Source organism: Cherax quadricarinatus, chromosome 7, assembly GCF_038502225.1.
Source record: "Cherax quadricarinatus isolate ZL_2023a chromosome 7, ASM3850222v1, whole genome shotgun sequence".
Taxonomy (NCBI): Eukaryota; Metazoa; Arthropoda; class Malacostraca; order Decapoda; family Parastacidae; genus Cherax; species Cherax quadricarinatus.
This window is the reverse complement of record NC_091298.1, coordinates 66,004,343-66,030,074: the sequence shown is the minus strand read 5'-3', so window position 1 is coordinate 66,030,074 and position 25,732 is coordinate 66,004,343. Positions and strand designations below refer to the sequence as shown.

At 44.1% G+C, this 25,732-nt stretch overlaps 1 protein-coding gene across 2 annotated transcripts in view; it reads right to left on the bottom strand.

Annotated features, from left to right (window-relative positions):
* The window catches only part of nkd (naked cuticle), a 147,838-nt gene that overhangs the window by 91,310 nt on the left and 30,796 nt on the right, over positions 1-25,732 (bottom strand). The window contains exon 1 of one of the 2 annotated variants that reach the window (XM_053774258.2): positions 12,360-13,781. The exons of the other annotated variant lie outside the window; for it this stretch is intronic. Coding sequence (XP_053630233.1) covers positions 12,360-12,423 — 64 coding nt within the window. The 5' untranslated portion in view covers positions 12,424-13,781. Of the gene's footprint in view, positions 1-12,359; positions 13,782-25,732 lie in introns of those variants that run through there. 2 annotated transcript variants of the gene reach the window in all.

The following is a 25,732-nucleotide window of genomic DNA, read 5'->3' as shown; positions in this document are numbered from 1 at the left end:
TACAGTGGACGCCTCTATCCTCCCCCACGTATGGACGATACAGTGGACGCCCCTATCGTCCTCTCCCACGTATGGACGCTAGTGGACGCCCCTATAGTCCTCTCCCACGTATGGACGATACAGTGGACGCCCTTATAGTCCTCTCCCACTTATGGACGATACAGTGGACGCCTCTATCCTCTCCCACGTATGGACGATACAGTGGACGCCTCTATCCTCTCCCACGTATGGACGATACAGTGGACGCCTCTATCCTCTCCCACGTATGGACGATACAGTGGACGCCCCTATCGTCCTCTCCCACGTATGGACGCTACAGTGGACGCCCCTATAGTCCTCTCCCACGTATGGACGATACAGTGGACGCCCTTATAGTCCTCTCCCACGTATGGACGATACAGTGGACGCCTCTATCCTCTCCCACGTATGGACGATACAGTGAACGCCTCTATCCTCTCCCACGTATGGACGATACAGTGGACGCCCCTATCGTCCTCTCCCACGTATGGACGCTACAGTGAACGCCCCTATCGTCCTCTCCCACGTATGGACGATACAGTGGACGCCTCTATCCTCTCCCACATATAGACGACACAGTGGACGCCTCTATCCCCTCCCACATATGGACGATACAGTGGACGCCTCTATCGTCCTCTCCCACGATGGACGATACTGTGGATACCCCTTTCCTCTCCCACGATGGACGATACAGTGGACGCCCCTATAGTCCTCTCCCACGTATGGAATATACAGTGGACGCCCGTATCGCCCTCTCCCTCGTATGGACGATACAATGGACGCCCCTATCGTCCTCTCCCACGTATGGAATATACACTGGACGCCCCTATCGTTTTTAAATTAGATTTCCTTAAAAGTTACCGTCAGATACATTTAACGGATAAAGTGATGGAGATTCCTGCCTTCGTAATTCCGGGTCACTATTAGTATACTGTGACTCCCCATTCTGAATGCGGAACTTGCCTGCCAATCAAAAAAAAAAAAGGGCTCTCAAAGGATATCACACAAATGATATACCTTACCTTTGATATACCTTTGATGAGTTTAGAGTGTCACTACTTTCGTAGCCCGGCCATGGGCCAGGCTCGTTGATGTTTACCCAAGTCACTTGTTTTCTCTCGGCTTGAATACTGCCGCACACTTACACTTTGAAAGCGGATAAAAATGCACAGAGCTGGAGAAAGTATATAGAACTTTCACCGCCCCTACAGTCTTAGTCAAACACCGATCTTATCGGGAACACTTAAGTCCCAGGAACTGTAGCAACATAGGCGAGAATGATGCATCATAATTTACACCTGGAAAATTCTGGGGACTGATCTCAAATCTGCACACTAACAAGAGATTTGGCAGACGGTGCAAGGTGTAAAGCACGGATGCGACAAGTACATTAAGAGGAAACACGATAAGTATGATGGGACCAAGACTCTTCAGCAACCTTCATACATAAAGGGACCACCAACAGACCCCAAGCTGTCTTCAAAAGATAACTCTTGAAGTTCCTAAGGTAAGATCCTCATAGGCTGGGCTGTGGTATTTACGCTGGACTGCCTGGGGGGAGCTCCAACAACCTGATTGACCACTTTGTCAACAGTGAGGCCTGGCAGCGGGGGACTCACTCCTCGAACTGGCTACAGGTGAACTACACTCTTCTCACTCATTTGACAAAATGGCAGTACCTCTCTGGATGGTAGTACCTCTCTGGATGGCAGTACCTCTCTGGATGGTAGTACCTCTCTGGATGGTAGTACCTCTATGGATGGTAGTACCTCTCTGGATGGTAGTACCTCTCTGGATGGTAGTACCTCTCTGGATGGCAGTACCTCTCTGGATGGTAGTACCTCTCTGGATGGTAGTACCTCTCTGGATGGTAGTACCTCTCTGGATGGCAGTACCTCTATGGATGGCAGTACCTCTCTGGATGGTAGTACCTCTCTGGATGGTAGTACCTCTCTAGATGGCAGTGCCTCTCTGGATGGCAGTACCTCTCTGGATGGTAGTACCTCTCTGGATGGTAGTACCTCTCTGGATGGCAGTGCCTCTCTGGATGGCAGTACCTCTCTGGATGGTAGTACCTCTCTGGATGGTAGTACCTCTATGGATGGTAGTACCTCTCTGGATGGCAGTACCTCTCTGGATGGTAGTACCTCTCTGGATGGCAGTACCTCTCTGGATGGTACTACCTCTCTGGATGGCAGTACCTCTCTGGATGGCAGTACCTCTCTGGATGGCAGTACCTCTCTGGATGGTACTACCTCTCTGGATGGCAGTACCTCTCTGGATGGTACTACCTCTCTGGATGGCAGTACCTCTCTGGATGGTACTACCTCTCTGGATGGCAGTACCTCTCTGGATGGTACTACCTCTCTGGATGGCAGTACCTCTCTGGATGGTACTACCTCTCTGGATGGCAGTACCTCTCTGGATGGTACTACCTCTCTGGATGGCAGTACCTCTCTGGATGGCAGTACCTCTCTGGATGATTGTTTTCTACCAGTGACAATATTAACCCTGAAACATCAGTTAAGATACACTGAAGCCCAGATATTCCGCAAAACATCTGAAGCCTGACTTGAAACGTTCTGACACTCCGGCCAGGTACACGCCCGCCACGCAGCTCAAGCCATGACTCAGCATAATAATATATTAAAAGTGCAAGCAGTGAGGATTTTGTTAGTCAGGACAGAGAACAAGTCTCTCCTTACATTGGTCCTATCACAAGATGACTTCTGGAGCTCAAACATCCGCTGACTACTCTACATCTTTCTATTTTGGCTTAAACAGCAACGCTGTTCTTGCCGAACAAGGCAAGCGAAAAATTGTATATGTAATAATTTCGCAAATCATTCTGAACCTAACGAAAAAATATATTTCATTGTGTTTGTTTATTAAAATTACTGTAAACTTATCTAAAATATATTTGGCTGGATTAGGCTAAATTAAATTGCGCTTGTTATAATAAGGTCAGGTAAGTTTTCTAAGGTTATTTTGGTACAAAATTATTAATTTTTACGTTAACATAAATGAAAAAAATATATCTTTATACGTATAAGAGAAAATTTTAGAACGGATTTAATTTTAAATGAGTTTTTGAAAATTGACCAATTTTACCTATTCAGCACCACATATAATTTAGACAAGTATTTTTTATGACTTGGCGTGCTGAATGAGGGTGAAAAAAGTTAGCCGGAGTTGAGTCCTGGAGGTAAGGAGTATAGTGCATGGACTCTGAAAGTGCGGTTCAGAGGGCCATTTTATCTGTGATATCAGCACAACTCTGGCAAGACAATGATTAAATGAATGGCGGTGAAAGTATTTCCTCTTTTCAGGTCATCCTGCCTCGGTGGGAGACGACCAACGCTAAAGAAAAAATCTGTATCGATATGTACATCTGAAAAGCAGATGCCATATAAAAAAAACCGATCTTCGAATATGCCAGAGTAATTTCAATGCACAGGCATTATCCCCCTCTCGTTCACCAAGGCAAGCTAAGCATCTATAAATATCACATATATACACTCTCTCCTTCATTTGTTCTTAGTTGTACGACGGCAGGAAAGGCAGCGTTCCTCAGACCATATCAATAACAGGGTAATTAATTTATGGGAATCATGACCACAATGCCGGCATAGTGATTAAATAGAGAGTTGCTCGTAGATTGTAATTAAATTATGACTTAGCTTGCGCCCTGGCCCTCCCCCGGCAAGGTACGAATTCACTGTCATAAAGAACCGGTTAATGAAAGGCCAAAGAACCGGTAATGGGAAGGAGAAGAACCGGCCATAAAAGGCGAAAGAAGCGGATAGTTCAAGCAACATCCATGTGCCATGCTAATTCCAGCGACGGCGGCACTGGATCAGCTATTTAAAAACCAATCACTAAATTGGCTGATGTGACGATAGCAGTTGCTTGTGTTGCGACACATGCAACGATGGCAGTTTGGGTTCAGACACAGATGCGACGATAGCAGCTGCTTGTGTTGCGACACATGCAACGATGGCAGTTTGGGTTCAGACACAGATGCGACGATAGCAGCTGCTTGTGTTGCGACACATGCAACGATGGCAGTTTGGGTTCAGACACAAATGCGACGATAGCAGTTCCTTGCGTTGTGACGCAGATACGACGATAGCAGTTGTTTAGGTTGCGACGATAGCAGCTGCTTGTGTTGCGACACATGAAACGATGGCAGTTTGGGTTCAGACACAGATGCGACGATAGCAGTTGCTTGCGTTGTGACGCAGATACGACGATAGCAGTTGTTTAGGTTGCGACGATAGCAGCTGCTTGTGTTGCGACACATGAAACGATGGTAGTTTGGGTTCAGACACAGATGCGACGATAGCAGTTGCTTGCGTTGTGACGCAGATACGACGATAGCAGTTTGGGTTCGGACACAGATGCGACGATAGTAGTTGCTTGCGTTGTGACGCAGATACGACGATAGCAGTTGTTTAGGTTGCGACGATAGCAGCTGATTGTGTTGCGACACATGAAACGATGGCAGTTGCTTGTGTTACGACACAGGAATTTAAGGAAGACGAAATTAATAAATAGAATATAGCAAAACTTGGCTATCAAGGAAAATATAACTTTATATATGACAGTATAACTGGAGTCCAACTGGAGGGTTTTCCGGGGAGGTCAACGTCCCCGTGGCCCAGTCCTTGACATGGCCTACCGGTGGCTCAGGGCCTGATCAACCAAGCTGTTACTGCTGGCCGCACGTATGTTCTATACTGGAAAAGTAACTATACTGGAAATGTAACTATGTTGTGTACTGGAAGTGTAATTATGCCAGAGAATTAAACTGATACCGTAATGAATTAAGTTTTAAAAGTATAAGTGGTTCAATAAACCTGAAAGTTGACGACAGGTTTTCATTATACTTCGAAGTAAAAGGACACAAGTGCAACTAATGTGACATTTTTATTGTGGCAACGTTTCGCTCTCCAGGAGCTTTATCAAGCCGTTACACTGTAACGGCTTGGCAAAGCTCCTGGAGAGCGAAACGTTGCCACAATAAAAATGCCACATTAGTTGCACTTGTGTCCTTTTATTTTACATATTGCCGGTAATTCTACCAACTTTATTACATTATTCTTCAACATAAAACTCGTAAACCCCCCAAATAAAAACAAGTGCAGTGCGGATGTCAACACTGGCGCAGTACAAAGAATAACAAAGGCGGCGCGAAATCGATAGTTATAAAAAAAACACATGTACATTGTTATCACTTACAGCCTCTAATAATATGAAAAAACTGATAAGGGTGATAAAGGCAGCTTCAACACAGCCAGGGGAAAAATGTAACAGTTCCTCCTTGTCTTGTTGTTGTAGTTTATAGGGCCGCTGACAGGTTACACCGTATCAAGGACTTACCTCCTTGTCGGTGAGGCGCGCGCCGCTCACAAAGCATCACTGTCCACTTCACCTTACGATAAGTCGTCAAACCAAGATGTTACTACAATCCAGTGCCTGGACCCTGCTAGGTAGTGATCCTCAGGTTTCTAAATGGAGTGTAAAATCTAGCTAGGGTAAGATAGCGAATGGTCAACCAGTTTGGGATTATCATATAAGACCCATGTCAGGAGAAACTGGTGTTTTGAGTAGCCTGGAGGGTGTTCCAGGGGGTCAATGACCCCCGCGGCCTGGTCCATGACCAAGCCTCATACCTGGAGTCTACTTGGAGGGTATTCTTGAGGGCAACGCTCCCGTGGTCCAGTCCTTGACCAGGCCGCCGGGTGGATCAGGGCCTGATCAACTAGGCTGTTACTACTGGCCTTACGCAGTCCAACGTACGAACCACAGCCCAGCTGGTCAGGTACTGACTTTAGGTATCTGTCCGGCTCCCTCTTGAAAACAACCAGGGATCTATTGGTAATCCCCTTTATGGCTGGTGGGAGACTGCTGAACAATCTTGGGCCCCGGAGAATTGTGTTTTCTCTTAATGTACTCATACTTGGAGAGGGTTTCGGGGGTCAACGCCCCCGCGGCCCGGTCTGTGACCAAACCTCGTATTCATGACAATACTGCAGAATCTCCTGTTTGATGTGAGGACACTTACAAGTCTTGAACCCCTCACGCTTATCAACTCATCCACTAGTGTAACTGCTTATTACTCACACTACGCTGGTTAATTTCCTAACCACGGCGAAAAGTGTTCCTCCGAAACTATTCAAGAGTCAGAGACGAGCAACTAGCTAGAGCCCGTGCTCTAAAAAAACTGAAAATCGTGACTCTTGGATTAACTGGGGGACTTATGACAAGTCAGAAGTCCTCAGCGTTACCCCTCGCGAATGATTCGCAAAAGTTCCTCACGAAAGAAAATAAAATCCTTATGGAAAAAAACGTGAATGAGTTTGGCCTGCCGAGGAGCGCACCAAGGGTCTTATTGGTCCAGCAACAAGCCGGCTACGAAGATGGACTGTATATATAACTTAATAGTTTAACAATCTGCCCAGCGCTTCTAGCCGTGATTCCTTGCTTACTTTTTCATGGATTCACTTAAGCAATGCTGATGTGTTCATCTTAAATACTTACAGCATCAAGAGAGACATGTGTCTTAATCTCATCAGAGACATGAGCAAATGAGTCAATCCTGGTGGCTTCTGGAGTCGGCTTAGAAAAGGTTCGTCTAAATTTTCTAAGAACCAGTTAACTTAGGTTTGGTGAAGAGTTGAATCAGCCTTAGAAACGTGTTAGATACATGAGCTGAAATGTTTGGGTGCGAGTTGAACAGCCTTCCTGGCTCTACTTTGTGATACTAATCAAATCGCTTGTGCTCTGGCGCTTAGAGCACTGCTCAGTGTTGACGGCCCTGTTCAGAGCAAGAGGGATATCAAAACTAGAAACGATGCAGATCCAATAAAGCATTTATATTACTAGGATCTGGCACTCCCTCCATTGGGGAGAGAGGGAGAATGACTGTGTTGGTGTATTCGTCAGGAAACAGTTCAGTGTGCCCTGATACGGGTGTCTAATATCAATATTGTAGACGAGGCTTGTGAAAGCTGGGTGTCAAACCTCTAGCACAGGGGTCAGCACGCTTACCCCACTACCCAGGGTAGGTGGGGTCGACCCTCATCGAGACGTCTAGGCAAGCCTCGTAACACCTACTGCCTCTCTTGCCTAGCAGTAAACAGATAACACCCATTAGGAAGTGTTTCCTTAAGACACCTGCTGTCCCTGTTCACCTAGCAGTAAAATAGGTACTTGGGTGTTAGTCGACTGGTGTGGGCCGCATCCTGGGAACAAAATTAACCTAATTTGTCCGAAATGTTCTACATAACCAGGGACTTTCTACATAGTATGTCACTGATGTCAGCTATGGTCTGTATAAGTTGTATCAAGTACTGCTAGAAATAAACATTATTATTATTAATATTATAGTATGTCATAGGTGTCAGCTATGGTCTGTATAAGTTGTATCACGTACTGCTAGAAATAGATTTATTACTATTATTATTATAGCGACTGTCATGGGTGACATCCTGAGGACCTAAAAAAAAAAACGAAATAAATATCATTATTTGACTTTATTGTATTATCCTTCATTAGCAATCCTTGGGGGTTAGGATACGTATGTTTAGGTACAGGTACACAAATACAGTTACGCAAATAATTATACAAGTCTTTGATGTACCTTTGAAGAGTTTCGAGAGTTTCACTACTCTCTGAGCCCGGCCATGGACCAGGCTCGTCTGGTGCTTGCCTGGTCAACCAGGCTGTTGGTGCTGGAGGCCCGTTGCCCCACATATCCATCACAGCCTGGTTGATTTGGCACCTGTGTAAATTATCCACCAGGATAACACAAAATAAATCAGTATCTGGAGTATACCTGGAGGGGATTTCAGGGGTCAACGCCCCCGCGGCCATGTCAAAGTGACTCATTTCCACTAGCATCCAGGTACCTACTTACTGCTAGGTGAACAACAAGTTTATTTAGGCACATATACACATAATTACAATTATCATACATAGCGTAAATTATCCAGGATAACCCCAAAAAAAAGTCAAAATGGCTTATTTCCATTGCGGTTTAAGCTGCTTATACAAACCTTAAAAAAAAAAAGTATATTTAACGGCACAGAAGGAAATTAAAACTGTTAGCGATACGTCTGGCAACGAGGTGGCCGAGGAAAACTGGCAACGTTCAAATTCAAAATTTTGGAAAACAGGCAATGCTATAACGTGTTTTTTTTTTTTTTTTTTTTTGGGGGGGGGGGGGGGGGAGGTGTTCAAATCTCAACGTTTTATACATTAAAATCTTAGCGTTCATCACCGGTGGTGAAGTTCATATACCGTCAGAGCTGCTAAGACAACATTTTCAATTAATGTGGATGGATAACAACGAGGGGGTGAGGGAGGAAAGGGTGAGAGGGGGTGAAGAGTGAGGGGGTAAAGGGGTGAGGGGGGGGTAAAATGAAGCAGAGGGTCAGGATGCATAAATCTTGTGTCAAAACTGCAGAAAGACTCGATATAAATGGTGTATAAATGGTTAACTTAAGCAGCAGCTCGGCTCGTTAACCTGATATCGTTGTTTGGCTCGTTAATCACATATCGTTATTAAATTCAATTGATAATACAAGAACAATAATAAATTAGGCTGAGTAGTTTAACCTATCCTAACCCACAATCCTAATAAATCTGGTCGAGTTTAACCTATCCTAACCCACAACCCGAATAAATCTGGTCGAGTTTAGCCTATCCTAACCCACAACCCGAATAAATCTGGTCGAGTTTAGCTATCCTAACCCACAACCCGAATAAATCTGGTCGAGTTTAACCTATCCTAACCCACAATCCGAATAAATCTGGTCGAGTTTAGCTATCCTAACCCACAATCCGAATAAATCTGGTCGAGTTTAACCTATCCTAACCCACAATCCGAATAAATCTGGTCGAGTTTAGCTATCCTAACCCACAATCCGAATAAATCTGGTCGAGTTTAACCTATCCTAACCCACAATCCGAATAAATCTGGTCGAGTTTAGCTATCCTAACCCACAATCCGAATAAATCTGGTCGAGTTTAGCTATCCTAACCCACAATCCGAATAAATCTGGTCGAGTTTAACCTATCCTAACCCACAATCCGAATAAATCTGATCGAGTTTAGCTATCCTAATCTATCCTGGAGGAAGTCACGTCTAACCCACAATACAGGATGGATAGGAACACGGATGAATCAAAGAATAACCCCCACTTATAGTTAGCTACAAGGGAAATAAAAAGCTGGATAATGAGAAATTTTATAACAAGGGATGCCAAGTCAATGATGATCCATCCTATTTCACGGTGCCCCGTGGCCTGGTGGCTGAAGCTCTCACTTCACACGGCGAGTCTGGGTTCGATTCCCGGCGAGGGTGAAAACATTGGGCGTGTTTCTTTACACTGGTTGTCTATATTCACCCATCAGTAAAATGGGTACCTGGGTGTTAGTCGGCTGGTGTGGGTCGCATCCTGGGACAAGGACCTAATTTGCCCGAAATGCTCTGCATAACAAGGGGCTTTCTATAATGATGTCAGCTAGGCCTGTATATCATGTACATGTACTTGTAGTAAATAAAAATTATTATTATTATTAATTATTATAAATGAGATTACCAATGTCTACATCCTAGCTGTCTTCAAGAGGAAACTGGACAGGTTCCTGAAGTCAGTACCTGACCAGCCGGGCTGTGGTTCGTACGTTGGACTGCGTGCGGCCAGCAGTAAAAGCCTGGTTGATCAGATTCTGCTTCACTGGTAGGTCTGGCTATGGACCGGGCCGCGGAGGCGTTGACCCCGGAATACTCCAGGTAGGTAATAACACTTCAAGGCTCAGTCAACCTTGTGTAAAGTGAAATCGTATTAACCTGGAATGACCCAAGAGAGTCAAGAGGGTCACTGTTATAATCAAGGGGAAGCGATAAACCCTTAGTGCAGTCCTAGGTATCTACTTGCTGCTAGCACAGTAGGATTTAATGGTTACAATCACAACCATAATTTTTAAATGAGTGCAGGGATAAGCCAGTGGAAGGCCTCGGTCAGATGACCAAAAGCTCCAGCTGTGGTCATCATATGACTAAGATCCATGTCAGGAAACACTTTATTTCCTGACAAACCTTACCTAACCTTGCTCCTAGGTGAAGAGGTGGTGGAAGATGCCACGAGAGCTGCACACGTCTCGCCTCTCCCTAATTCGAACCCAGTTCCGTTTGACTGTGAGCCCTGTACCGTTGCACTATAAGGTACGGGTAACAAACATCCCACTGCCCACTGATCATGAAAATAAATCCAATATAACGAGAAACAACGAACGAAACACACAGCAAGGAAATCCGGTGTCAGTGACTACAAAGCAAGATGCTGGCACCAACAGCCTAGTCGACCAGGTCAAACACCGGGTGGTAAGAGGACAGCAACCATTAAGACACACATGCAACAGTTGGGTGTCTTTATTGATGAAACTTCTCGCGTATGCTTCAATCAAATACATCAATAAAGATACCCAGCTACTGCATATGTGTCTTAATCAATAACTGGTCGGTAGTTTTATACTATTATCAACACACGGGACAGTGCCCCCTGAAACCGACTACTGATACCCGACCTGAACACGAACTCAAAGTCTCGTTGATCTGTTTTAATCTTGCAGGGAAGGCGCTAAATCCGAACGAGTCATACAGCACCTGAGGAACGAGTGGTAAATAACCCCAATTCCTCGGATCGAGAGCTCTTCCCCATCCTCAAGGCATCCTTGGAGTGCCGCTGATTTAAATCAACGACAACGCAAGATATAATTCGAATAATAAAGAAAACGAGATGAATATAAAGAAAACGAGATGAAAAGGTACCCAAAATCAATTATCAGGATAACTGGTAAATAAATATACATAAAAAAGACAAGATCAAAGAAAAAAAAAACACTGACTAAATGCGCAATCCTCAAGCGAAACTCAGACAAACGAATAACGAAAACCAGTGAAAAAAACAAAAACAAAGAGGCAACACCACAGCTAAGAGGAGAGAAGAAAAAAAAATCGAGGAAATTTATGCGCCTCAACTCCATTGAAGGGTATCCGTGGATGCCTTCACAGGATCCGACACTTCTTGGCGGCGTCTTTTGAGGGATTGCGGAACGTGCAACATCACCTACGCCTTTCAATGTGGGTCACAGTCACCAACATTACTCACTGACAACAACAACTGACACTACTTAGATTTCTAAGCTGTTTTCCATTGGCAATAAAAAAAATTGACGCAAGTGCGTGGATTTATTGGGTAATCCTTGGATAAGCCGCTGTCGTTTATGTTCAACACATCTAAGTGAGACAGCTTAACTAATATACTGTACACTTATAACAATCAAGAATATTTTAATTCCTAAAATAAATATTGAACTCTCAAATATATACGCACAAGAGGTCCCCACACTTCTGGGTATGTATAGACAGTATACACCTCTCTCAAATGTATACACACACAATAGGACCCCACACTTCTGGGTATGCATAAACAGCATACACCTCTCTCTCAAGTGTATACACACAAGAGGTCCTTACACTTCTGGGTATGTATAAACAGTATATACCTCTCAAAGTGATAAATACATACTTCTCGGTATACATTACATATGTACATTAAGATACACGGCATATATACACACACCTGGTGCATACACACAGATAAATACAAATATATTTCCACAGCCTAAATGTGTCAAAAGTATAAATTTAATATATACATGCACACACGGGGGTGAAGATAATTATAACTGCATAAAATATCCACTAACTCGCGCCTTGTTTACGTCTTAAAAAAAAAGGACACATATAGCATAACCGTCAAGAAAATAGTAGAGTACAAGGAGAAAAACTGAACAAAAAACGCGTAGCTTAGTAGTATTTTTTTTTTTAAGGTCAAAGAGAAAGTTTAACAGAAATGTGTAAACAAATACAAACACACGCACACACACATACATAGCGACCAGTGAAGAGGCGGGGTCAGGAGCTATGATTCGACCCCTGCAACCACTAGGTGTGTACACACACACACACACACACACACACACACACACACACACACACACACACATGGACCTGCTTTGCATGGGCCAAGAGGCCTGCTGCAGTGTTCCTTCTTTCTTATGTTAACTCACCTGTGTTCAACCATATATAACTCACCACTGCGACAATTTACAGTAACATTAATGCTTATAGAGTATATCAAAGAGTAATAACATACGAGTTACAATAGTCCCTGATGACACATGGACGTCTACTGGGTTATCCTGAGTGGGTAACCTTAGGGTTAGAACAGAAATATCCCTATTAACAAACACTTGCAATATCTCACCATTGATGTGCTTGTAACCGTTGAAAAACTTGGCCCTACACCATTTAACAAAGGAGTTGGCCATGACGTGGGATGTGCCGAGCCTACAGCATCTTAAGAACAGCTGTGGGCTTCTTCTGACAGCTAAGTTCAGAGTTTAACTTCACCTGTTGAAACCTGACTTCAAAACCCCGTAGACTTTCTCAGTTCATTGAATTCCCATCCAAGACTTGGTAAATTCTAAATCACTGATTTTCGTTAAACTGTTACGTAAAGGTATTTTTCTGACAGCACTTTCTCGCTACTTAATTCCAAAGAGCTGTTTAAAACATATCTTATGAACACATTTCAAGCCCACGACTTCAGAGGAACTTTTCTAAAAACCACGGTTGAACTTTTTCCTCGCAAAGTTCTCCGCTTAGCCTCATCAAAGGGAGTAAATCCTTGTTTAACCCTTCCTTAATTAAGGTGTTGAATCCGAGTTTAACTCTTCCTTAAGACGTTTAATCCTAATTAACTTCCTTAAGGAGCTGAATGCTAATAAACTCTTAAGACGTTGAATTCTAATTAACTCTTCCTTAAGGCGTTGAATCCAAGTTTAAATCTTAAGGCGTTGAATCCAAGTTTAAATCTTCCTTAAGCCGATGAATCCAAGTTTAAATCTTCCTTACGGCGATGAATCAAAGTTTAAATCTTCCTTAAGGCGTTGAATCCAAGTTTAAATCTTCCTTAAGTCGATAAATCCAAGTTTAAATCTTCCTTAAGGCGTTGAATCCAAGTTTAAATCTTCCTTACGGCATTGAATCCAAGTTTAAATCTTCGTTAAGACGTTGAATCCAAGTTTAAATCTTCCTTACGGCGTTGAATCCAAGTTTAAATCTTCCTTACGGCGTTGAATCCAAGTTCTAACTCTTCCTCAAGACGCTCAACGCTAATTTAACTTTTTCTCCAGGAGTTAAATCATAGTTCAACCATTCCCCCTCCCCCCCCAGTCAGTAAATAGCAACCTGACGTTAGTTCAACGCTGGTAATGTTAGTGTCGAGGTGGCAGGGGGGGGTTTATGTCGGCAATATACAGATGATAGCTTATCTACGCTGCTGTCTTTGATCTTGCCGCCGCAGATAGCCCCTCCCCCCCAGATAAACGAGTATTCTTGACTTTCTCGCCCCTTCACAAGTTTTTAAATTTCGTCTAAAACACACGAAAGTTTTTCCGTAGCGTTGAATTTGTTTGGGGGTTACGTGTAAACTCTGAGAAAAGGGGATTTGCTAATCACATTTCCAGTGTGAAGGTCAAAGGTATACATTGCAACACTGGGAGGAATACTTCAAGTGACGGGAGTGCAATGTTGCTCCTCTGACAATGTTGCACGTACTGAGGTTGCAAAGCCAGTGCCACAGGTATAAGAGAGCATCCGTGCGCACACTCCCTCCCACAGTCACCTCAATACTGGAGATTTTACACTCTCTCTCCCTCTCTCTCTCCTCTCTCAGTTGCCCACTTCTAATTTACTTTCCTTCTTTTATTGCTAATTCAATATTTCTATGTTTCCCCGCTCTGCCCTGCAGTACCTGGGCGTTAAAGGTATCTATCTATTTCGTTATAGCTGCTATAGAAGTCATATAACAGTCGTTAGATAGATATATTTATGCATGCCATGGACCTCTCAGCTGAGGTTGCCGGGAGTCACATTCCGAAAGTGTCGTACCGCATCACTCCTGAATGAATGGCTGTTCCATCGACCTTTTTTTTTTATTTCTTTTTACAGTTCGCTTAATACTTATCTTATTAGCATGTATTTAATCCCGCGGCGGTCTTGAGCTACGTGGAATTCTCCCATGTAACCAGAACCACCACTTACAACCATCACGCAAAACATCAAACGATAATAGTTACATTGTCGTACCAGAAAAAATACGATAAACAAAACCACAAAGAAACAGGAACGTAGAGAGACAAGCCAAATGCTTAAAATATTTGACAGCAAGGCCAGCGATGACTCAGAAGAGTTCTCAAAGCGGCGAGGGTGGAAATCTTGCAACAACCAAATGACCAAACGCCGCCCTGCCTCTTCCTTTGGTCTCACCGACAAGACCTAACTCTTGCCATCTCGACTTTTTTTACGTTTTTTCGCTTATTTTGCGTTACTTTCGCCAAAAGTTTCAAATCGCCGTCAATTTAGAGAGTGTGCATAACTTGCGGTGTGTATAAATGTTTAGACTAGCAACGGAGAGGTGGTGATGTGAGGGGTTATATACACGAGTATAATTACTATATAGTACGCTCTACGACTGAGAGGGGGGGGGGGATGTGGCGGTCTGACGGATGTTTAGGGGGTAGGAGGGAAGGGTAGAGGGGCAGACACACAAGGGCATATTGGTAGGGTAGGGATGGGGTACCCACAAGGATAGTGGGAGTCGAAACAGGAGGTGAAGCCACAGGGTACAGAGGAATACCATAAACTTTAATATATATATATATATATATATATATATATATATATATATATATATATATATATATATATATATATATATATATATATATATATATATATATATATGGGGTTCAATGATAGCTCTGGGCCTTTCGTGTTGCAATCAACACAACATCAGGAGCTTGCAATGTTGCAAACACGATCTCAGGAACCGCCCTTGCAAGGATCAGCCGGGCTGTGGCTCGTACGTTGGACTGCGTGCGGCCAGCAGTAACAGCCTAGTTGATCAGGCCCTGATCCATCGGGAGGCCTGGTCATGGACCGGGCCGCGGGGGCGTTGATCCCCGGAATAATCTCCAGGTAACCTCCAGGGCGCTTCCTGAGAGAGAGAGAGAGAGAGAGAGAGAGAGAGAGAGAGAGAGAGAGAGAGAGAGAGAGAGAGAGAGAGAGAGAGAGAGAGAGAGAGAGAGAGAGAGAGAGAGAGAGAAATTTTGCGAGTAAAGAATAACACCATTCAGTGACAGCTGGGACATATTCCTTGGCACATATAACCAGTATAGTCGAGGGATGGGCTGTATGTTCCAGGAACACCTGTGTTATGTAAGTCAGTCCAGGGATACATAATATTCTACCAGACTAAGATAATGGGCGCATATAAGCACAACCCAACAATATTTATACTAAGAACAAAACAGGAAAATCACAGACGTATATAAACAAATATTTATAAATAAGCCAGAAAGTTGTTAAGATAATTACCAAGAACAAAGAAAGTAATATATAGAGCCATGGAGATTCCAGGTATTATATAAATAGCAGGAATGTGAACAACAAAATGGAATGAATTCGATATTTTTTCTGGAAGCATATGTTAGTGTAATTACATAGACGTGGTTTAAATTGAAGAGGTGGGACACGCCTGCTGAATACCACACACACAGGTACAAAGTATTCCAGAAGGAGAGTAACAACAGGGAAAGATGTGGAGATGTATGTTAGGATAAATCTGTACTGTTGCCACGAGAGAGAAAGAGAGAGAGAGAGAGAGAGAATGAGTGAGAGAGGGTGAAAGACAGAGAGAATAAGTGAGATAATGTGTGCATGTGTGTGTGTGTGTCTACCTGGAGTCTACCTGGAGGGTATTCCGGGGATCAACGCCCCCGCGACCCGGTGCATGTCCAGGTCTCCTGGTGAATCAGGAGTTGATCAACCAGGCTGGTTCCAGTTCAGAGAACCGACAAGTTGATAAATTAGATACATGTGCAACACTTGGGTATCTTTAATGAGGAAACGTTTCGCCACACAGTGGCTTCATCAGTCCATACAAAGGAGAATGGTGAAGAACAGGAGTTTGATGTAATCAGTCCCTCAGCCTTGAGTTGATGTAATCAGTCCATCAATCTTAAAAAGAATACCAGTCACAGTTTCTTGAAGGACGTGGCAGAGCATATCTTACAAGTGCCATATAACCACACCTGTGGTTGGTTTAAAAGGATCTATACCCTGAGAGGTTCCAAACATGCCTGTAGCCCTTCCCTTCCCTTCTATGCTCTCTAGCAAGTTCATTATTCCATTCAGTAAGTTGTGACGGTGGTGTGCAGATTAGAGACCTCACTCTCAAAGTGTTTTCCATGTAAACATTATCGGGTTTGTCTCCCTGTTTCTTCTCCTTCCAGAACAGTGCATTCAGAGCGCTCTGTGGCATTCCCGGTAGTTTAAGTGTTGTATTGATTTTAAGCGGGTAGTAAAATGTTGCGACATTTTCCGAGTCTTTCTACCCTTGTAAAGACGCTGGGATTCTTTATATGTACTGAACTGAGAAAGCTCCTGGAGAGCGAAACGTTGCCCCAATAAAATGTCGCATTAGCACTTGTGTCCTTTTACCCAACATAGTTAAACAAGGCCAGCTACATTTTCCGAGTCTTTCTACCCTTGTAAAGACGCTGGGATTCTTTAAATGTACTGAACTGAGAAAGCTCCTGGAGAGCGAAACGTTGCCCCAATAAAATGTCGCATTAGCACTTGTGTCTTTTTACCCAACATAGTTAAACACGGCCAGCCACATTTTCCGAGTCTTTCTACCCTTGTAAAGACGCTGGGATTTTAAAAGAGACGTCAGCAAACACTGGGACATATTTACTAGACAACTTTTCGGTCCTTCGGACCTTGATAATCTTCCAGGACCCAAACGTTTTCTAATATATATGTCAGTGTTTGCTGAAGTATCAGTTTAAAACCCTTGTCAGCATCACTTATGAATAATAATAATAATAATAATAATAATAATAATAATAATAAAAATAATAATAATAATAATAATAATAATAATAATAATAATAATAATAATAATAATAAAAATAATAATAATAATAATAATAATAATAATAATAATAATAATAATAATAAAAATAATAATAATCTTTTTTTCAACATGATACAACTTATACAGACCATAGTTGAAATCAATGACATACTATATAGAAAGTTCCTGGTTATGCAGAGCATTTCGGGAAAATTAGGTTAATTTTGTCCTCAGGATGTGATCCACATCAGTCGACTAATACCCAGGTACCTATTTACAGCAGGTGTCTTAAGGAAACAAGCCCAAATGTTTCGTTCCGTACCGGCAATCGAACCACGGACATCAATGTGTGAGCTGAATGCGCTACCAACCGGGCGACGGGACACCGAAGAGGGTGTAAATACACTGTTATCTTCTTTCCAAAGTTCACATCCTCTTAACCGAAACAAAAATACAGCGTTACGTATCTTTGGGACGAGCCAAAACTACTGTTACATTCCTAGGTGAAGCGCTAAACCCGTAGGGAAGGGGCTCATACAGCGCCTGGGAGAATAGAAATTATTCAGCTTCGCTCCAAGAAAGGAATGGTGTGACTTTGATCACATGATGTTGCAGTGTCTGACAAGTTGTACATGAATGGTATACAACATATGAGAATTAGACACATGTGCAACATCTGGGTATACATATTTATTGTAGACGTTTCGCCCTCCAGAGGCTTTATCAGTACAAATTCAAGGACATAATTTCAAGACAATAGAACTATATACGTAATTTTTATTTTGTCGGTATTGTATACCATTCTTGTACAGCTCGTCAGTCACTGCAACATCAAGGAGCCTTGGCTCGGAAGACGTCTCCACAACCTTCTTTACTTTTGCTAACCCATCCTTTGGGTATGACCTACTTCACTGGGGAATCCTGCCTATCAGTGACAATGCCTTCGTCTGCTACCCATCTCCTTTTCACCTGACGTCAGTATATAAGCGCCAGCCTTCTTGCCTGTGCTCCAGATTCTTCACGACTATGGTGCTCTTCACACCAACTCCAAGGCTGAGGGACTGATTACCTCATCCTTTGTACATAGTTCTGTCTTCAAATTATGTCCTAAAAATTGTACTGATAAAGCCACTGGATGGCGAAACGTCTACATTAAAGATGCCCAGATGTTGCACATGTGTTTAATTTTCAACAACAGTCTGCATGAAATTAAGACACATGTGCAACATCTGGGTATCTTTATTGTAGACGTTTCGCCATCCAGTGGCTTTATCAATACAAATTCCAGGACATAACTTGAAGACAGTAGAACTATGTACAGAAGATGAGGTAATCAGTCCCTCAACCTAGGAGTAGGTGCGAAGAGCACCATAGTCGTGGAGATTCTGAAGCAGAAGTAAGGCGCCTGACGCTTATATACTAACGTCAGGTGGAAATGGGACGGGTAGCAGACGAGGGCATAGTCACTGGTAGGCGGGATTCCCCAGTGGAAGTAGGTCCTTCCCAGAGAGATGGGTTAGTTGTAGTAGTAGTTGTCGTAGTCGTGAAGGACATGTACATAACCTTCACGACTACGACAACTACTACTACAACTAACCCATCTCTCTGGGAAGGACCTACTTCCACTGGGGAATCCCGCCTACCAGTGACTATGCCCTCGTCTGCTACCCGTCCCATTTCCACCTGACGTTAGCATATAAGCGTCAGGCGCCTTCTGCTTCAGAATCTCCACGACTACGGTGCTCTTCGCACCTACTTCTAGGTTGAGGGACTGATTACCTAATCTTCTGTACATAGTTCTACGGTCTTCAAGTTATGTCCTGGAATTTGTATTGATAAAGCCACTGGATGGCGAAACGTCTACAATAAAGATACCCAGATGTTGCACATGTGTCTTAATTTCATCTTGTCGGTATTATATACCATTCTTGCACAACAGTCTGCATATATGAGATAAAATCAGAATGGGGACAAGTGACGTTCCGCAGGGGTCAGTGCTGGATCCCTTACGACTTCTAATCTACATCAACGACACACAATTGAATCGAAATAGCGACATCAGTTCACGTAAGAACGTGAATCCCGTTCCCATCATTATCTTCGAGATCTTCCACCTGATCTTCGACAGTATTTAAGACTCCGTTCTCATGCTCCAGCTTCATATTGTTCCAGACCATGAAGCTGAACTCTTCTTCAGGCTGAGGGACTGACCACCTCAAATACTTTTTCTCCAAGGCTGATGGACTGATTACATCATCTTCATTTCACTACTACACCTACTCCCTCTGTATTTGACTGAAGATGCCTGCTGTGTAGGCGAAACGTTTCAACAATCAAGATACCTAACTGCTGCATATGTGGCTGAATCATCATAAGAAGGAGGATTGTAGATGAATGGTTCAGAGAACCGACATGTTGATAAATTAGACACATGTGCAACTCTTGGGTATCTTTATTGAGGAAACGTTTCGCCACACAGTGGCTTCATCAGTCCATACAAAGGAGAATCTTGAAGAACAGGAGGAGAATGAGGTAATCAGTCCCTCAACCTTAAGTCGATGTGGTCAGTCCATCAATCTTGAATAGAATACGGCATACTTGCGTTATTAAGATCCAAGTATTAAGATCCCAAGAAGTTGGGATCTTAATACTTGGGAATTCTTCACTTGCCTAATCCTTGGGCACGACCTACTTCCACATTGAACAAATGTGACACCGCCTATGGTTTATAAGCTCCTTCTCCGCAAGTATGCCGTATTCTATTCAAGATTGATGGACTGACCACATCGACTTAAGGTTGAGGGACTGATTATCTCATTCTCCTCCTGTTCTTCAAGATTCTCCTTTGTATGGACTGATGAAGCCACTGTGTGGCGAAACGTTTCCTCAATAAAGATACCCAAGAGTTGCACATGTGTCTAATTTATCAACGTGTCGGTTCTCTGAACCATTCATCTACAATAACTCTGGTGACGACCCAGGAAGGTTCAAAATTACTTTTTGTATACTAACGTCGGAGACGTGGTAGATACACTTCATTGTGGATAAATATAAAGGTCTATTCTATTCTATTCTCTTAGTAACACTAAACTCAATAATGCAGTCAGTTGTGATGAATGGTTTGAAAAACCGACAAGTTGAAGATTGATGGACTGAACACATCGGCTCCAGGCTGAGGGACTGATTACCTCATACTCCTCCTCTCCTTACGCCTTCCTCTTTGTATTGGACTGATGAAGCCACTGTGTGGCGAAACGTTTCCTGAATAAAGATTTCCATATGCTGCATAAGTGTCTCAATCTTCAATGCAGTCAGTAATCAAACAGAATCAAACAGTAAAGTAAAAGGACACAAGTGCAACTAATGTGACATTTATTGTGGCAACGTTTCGCTCTCCAGGAGCTTTATCAAGCCATTAGCTCCTGGAGAGCGAAACGTTGCCACAATAAATGCCACATTAGTTGCACTTGTGTCCTTTTACTTTACATATTGTCGGTAATTCTACCAACTTTATTACAGAATCAAACAGCTTTGGTTTACAGACATCTAAAGCCAAGACAACAGTGCAGAAGACTTAACAATAGTTGATAGAATTCCTGGCGTTATGTCGAGGTATAAGTCCTTAGGTTTTAATACAACTTTATACATCTTTAAAAAGAACTTATTTATGCAGATAAATGGTTCAGAGAACCGACAAGTTGATACATTAGATACATGGGCAACACCTGGGTAGACTGAGACACTTATGCAGCATATGGGAATCTTTATTCAGGAAACGTTTCGCCACACAGTGGCTTCATCAGTCCAATACAAAGAGGAAGGCGTACGGAGAGGAGGAGAATGAGGTAATCAGTCCCTCAACCTGGAGTCGATGTGTTCAGTCCATCAATCTTGTAGAATGTGGTACATTCTACAAGATTGATGGACTGAACACATCGACTCCAGGTTGAGGGACTGATTACCTCATTCTCCTCCTCTCCTTACGCCTTCCTCTTTGTATTGGACTGATGAAGCCACTGTGTGGCGAAACGTTTCCTCATTTCAGAACTCATTTAGATTATGCAGCTCACTTCTCATCATATTAAAAAATCAACAGAAACAGGCTGAAAAACGAGCAGAGAAATATGGAGTTAATCCCTGTATCTGGAATCTTCCCTACACAGCTTTATAAATAGGTCTGACAGATACACGAGTGAAAGTGGTTGTGTGTAGGCTGGACCAGCCTCACCTGGGCCAGTAGGCCTACTGTGGTGATCCCTTTGTTCTTGCCTTCTTATATGGAAAGATCACATTAGGGTAATCCCAAAGGAGACCTCACTCTCCTATCTGGGTACATCTCGCTATTATAAAAACTAATGCCTTCCCCTCCCTTCCCCTCCCTTCCCCTCCCTTCCCCCTCTAACCCCTAGCTTTATTTGCCTCCTTCCCTTCCCTTCTCTCTCTCTCTCTCTCTCTCTCGACAAAGTCAGGCAGGTACCTGGGCATGTAGATTCATTAGCAACATGGCCAGGTAGGTACGTGTGGACTGGGAGGCTCATTAGCAGCATAACCACATAGGTATCTGGGCTAGTAGATTCATTAGCAACATGGCAAGGTAGGTACCTGGGCTAGTAGGTTCATTAGCAACATGGCCAGGTAGGTACCTGGGCTAGTAGGTTCATTAGCAACATGGCCAGGTAGGTACCTGGGCTAGTAGGTTCATTAGCAACATGGCCAGGTAGGTACCTGGGCTAGTAGGTTCATTAGCAACATGGCCAGGTAGGTACCTGGGCTAGTAGGTTCATTAGCAACATGGCCAGGTAGGTACCTGGGCTAGTAGGTTCATTAGCAACATGGCCAGGTAGGTACCTGGGCTAGTAGGTTCATTAGCAACATGGCCAGGTAGGTACCTGGGCTAGTATGTTCATTAGCAACATGGCCAGGTAGGTACCTGGGCTAGTATGTTCATTAGCAACATGGCCAGGTAGGTACCTGGGCTAGTATGTTCATTAGCAACATGGCCAGGTAGGTACCTGGGCTAGTAGGTTCATTAGCAACATGGCCAGTGTGAGGACGAAGCTAGGCTCCGTGATGGCTGTGAGGACGAGGCTAGGCTGTGATGGTTATGGGCATGGAGCTAGGATCAGTGATGACTGCGGGGACGGGGCTAGGATCAGTGATAGCTGTGGGGAAGGAGCTAGGATCAGATCTGTCTTCAAGTTATGTCCTAGAATTTGTATTGATAAAGCCACTGGATGGCGAAACGTCTACAATAAAGATACCCAGATGTTGCACATGTGTCTTAATCTCATCTTGTCGGTATTATATACCATTCGTACACAACTTGTCAGACACTGCAACATCATGGAATCTTAATTCTGAGGACATGTACATAACCTTCACGACTACGACAACTACTACTACAACTAACCCATCTCTTTGGGAAGGACCTACTTCCACTGGGGAATCCCGCCTACCAGTGAATATGCCCTCGTCTGCTACACCTGACGTTACTATATAAGCGCCAGGATCCTTTCTTCTGCTTCAGAATCTCCACGACTATGGTGCTCTTCGCACCTACTCCTAGGTTGAGGGACTGATTACCTCATCTTCTGTACATAGTTCTACTGTCTTCAAGTTATGTCCTAGAATTTGTATTGATAAAGCCACTGGATGGCGAAACGTCTACAATAAAGATACCCAGATGTTGCACATGTGTCTTAATCTCATCAGTGATAGCTGTGGGGAAGGAGCTAGGATCACTGATAGCTGTGGGGACGGAGCTAGGATCAGTGATGACTGCGGGGACGGGGCTAGGATTAGTGATAGCTGTGGGGACGGAGCTAGGCTCAGTGATAGCTGTGGGGACGGAGCTAGGATCAGTGATAGCTGTGGGGACGGGGCTAGGATCAGTGATAGCTGTGGGGACGGAGCTAGGCTCAGTGATAGCTGTGGGGATGGAGCTAGGATCAGTGATAGCTGTGGGGACGGAGCTAGGATCAGTGATAGCTGTGGGGACGGAGCTAGGCTCAGTGATAGCTGTGGGGACGGAGCTAGGATCAGTGATAGCTGTGGGGACGGAGCTAGGATCAGTGATAGCTGTGGGGACGGAGCTAGGCTCAGTGATAGCTGTGGGGACGGAGCTAGGATCAGTGATAGCTGTGGGGACGGAGCTAGGCTCAGTGATAGCTGTGGGGACGGAGCTAGGCTCAGTGATAGCTGTGGGGACGGAGCTAGGATCAGTGATAGCTGTGGGGACGGAGCTAGGATCAGTGATAGCTGTGGGGACGGAGCTAGGATCAGTGATAGCTGTGGGGACGGAGCTAGGATCAGTGATAGCTGTGGGGACGGAGCTAGGATCAGTGATAGCTGTGGGGACGGAGCTAGGCTCAGTGATAGCTATCAGGACGAGGCTAGGATCAATGATGACTGTGATTTGCTGGAATAAAATACATAGCGGTACCATTTTAGATATGATGACACTCTCTGTGTTCTGAATTATGGTGTACCTACTGGCGATGACTGATGACTCTAAACACTGTCTGTTGCGACGATCGGACTCCTTGATGACAAGTTTGCCATTCTTGAAATCCATGAGATGCCCTCAAGCGTTAGTGATGAATGCCACGAACATTGCTCAAGCGCCGGCAAGCGTTGCGGTGTTCGTAGACTCGTTGTGTGCTACTTCTAGGTTTTTTTAACACTATTTTTATCAACCCACACGGAATGATGTGTAACCCAGGCGGTGGGTTCGTGGTGTCTGTTTTTAGTAGCTACGAGATGGTGCTGGAAGGAATGTATGCTATTATGGTACCTTAGTAATTCAGTTGTGTATGTATTCAGAGGTTCGGCTAACAGAGAGGTTAATGGACTTCGTTGTGCGTTGTTGTCTAGCTGTTGCCTTTCTCCTACAGTCATTTGTTGTTGTTATATGTTGGCCAGAACACGGCCTGGCAAGGGTCTTAGTCATAAGAAGACCCGTCTCTATAGTGATACAGTGGGCAAGGCAATTCAGCTTGGAGAAAACGTGTATATAAGTGCATTTTTCTAAATGATATGGACTGGAGATTCGTAAAACCTTCAAAAAGAAGCCAACCACAACGCCCCTCTTGGGACGTGTGTTGTGGTATGAAATGCCACAGGTCATCCTTTTTAGTTTTCTGTAGACCTTGAACTCCAGTTTGTTGTTACTCTTCCAGAAATACGATGTCTAGAAAAGGTAGGCAACTGTTATGTTCGTTTTCCACAGTGACCATAACAAAAGGTTCTACTGAGTTTATGTTTAGTGGGAGTTTTGTAGTGTTGACGCACCTGGGGCCGAGGACAAGGTACTGTCAACATACCCTAACAAGTTGTGTACGAATGGTATATAATACCGACAAGATGAGAGTAAGACACATGTGCAACATCTGGGTATCTTTATTGTAGACGTTTCGCCATCCAGTGGCTTTATCAATACAAATTCTAGGACATAACTTGAAGACAGTAGAACTATGTACAGAAGATGAGGTAATCAGTCCCTCAACCTAGGAGTAGGTGCGAACAGCACCTGTCTGCTACACCTGACGTTACTATATAAGCGCCAGGATTCTTTCTTCTGCTTCAGAATCTCCACGACTATGGTGCTGTTCGCACCTACTCCTAGGTTGAGGGACTGATTACCTCATCTTCTGTACATAGTTCTACTGTCTTCAAGTTGTCCTAGAATTTGTATTGATAAAGCCACTGGACGGCGAAACGTCTACAATAAAGATACCCAGATGTTGCACATGTGTCTTACTCTCATACCCTAACAATGTGACACTGGCTGTATGTACGGTTTCGAACTTTCTCCTCCAGGTGCCCCATGAATAAGTGAGGTTAGGTAAAATTTGTCAGGAAACAGGACAAGTGTTTCCTGTGGTTTATGTAAGAACAAGTCGGCGACCACCACACTTGAGTGGTGACACCGTGACCATGCTGTATGACCCACCACACTTGAGTGGTGACACCGTGACCATGCTGTATGACCCACCACACTGAATGGTGACACCATGACCTTGCCATATGACCCACCACACTGAGTGGTAACACCGTGACCATGCTGTATGACCCACCGCACTGAGTGGTGACACAGTGACCATGCTGTATGACCCACCACACTGAGTGGTGACACCGTGACCATGCTGTATGACCCACCACACTGAGCGGTAACACCGCAACCATGCTGTATGACCTACCACACTGAGCGGTGACACCGTGGCCATGCTGTATGACCCACCACACTTGAGTGGTGACACCGTGACCATGCTGTATGACCCACCACACTGAATGGTGACACCATGACCTTGCCATATGACCCACCACACTGAGTGGTAACACCGTGACCATGCTGTATGACCCACCACACTGAGTGGTGACACCGTGACCATGCTGTATGACCCACCACACTGAGTGGTGACACCGTGACCATGCTGTATGACCCACCGCACTGAGTGGTAACACCGTAACCATGCTGTATGACCCACCGCACTGAGCGGTGACACCATGACCATGCTGTATGACCCACCACACTGAGTGGTAACACCGCAACCATGCTGTATGACCCACCACACTGAGCGGTGACACCGTAACCATGCTGTATGACCCACCACACTGAGCGGTGACACCGTGACCATGCTGTATGACCCACCACA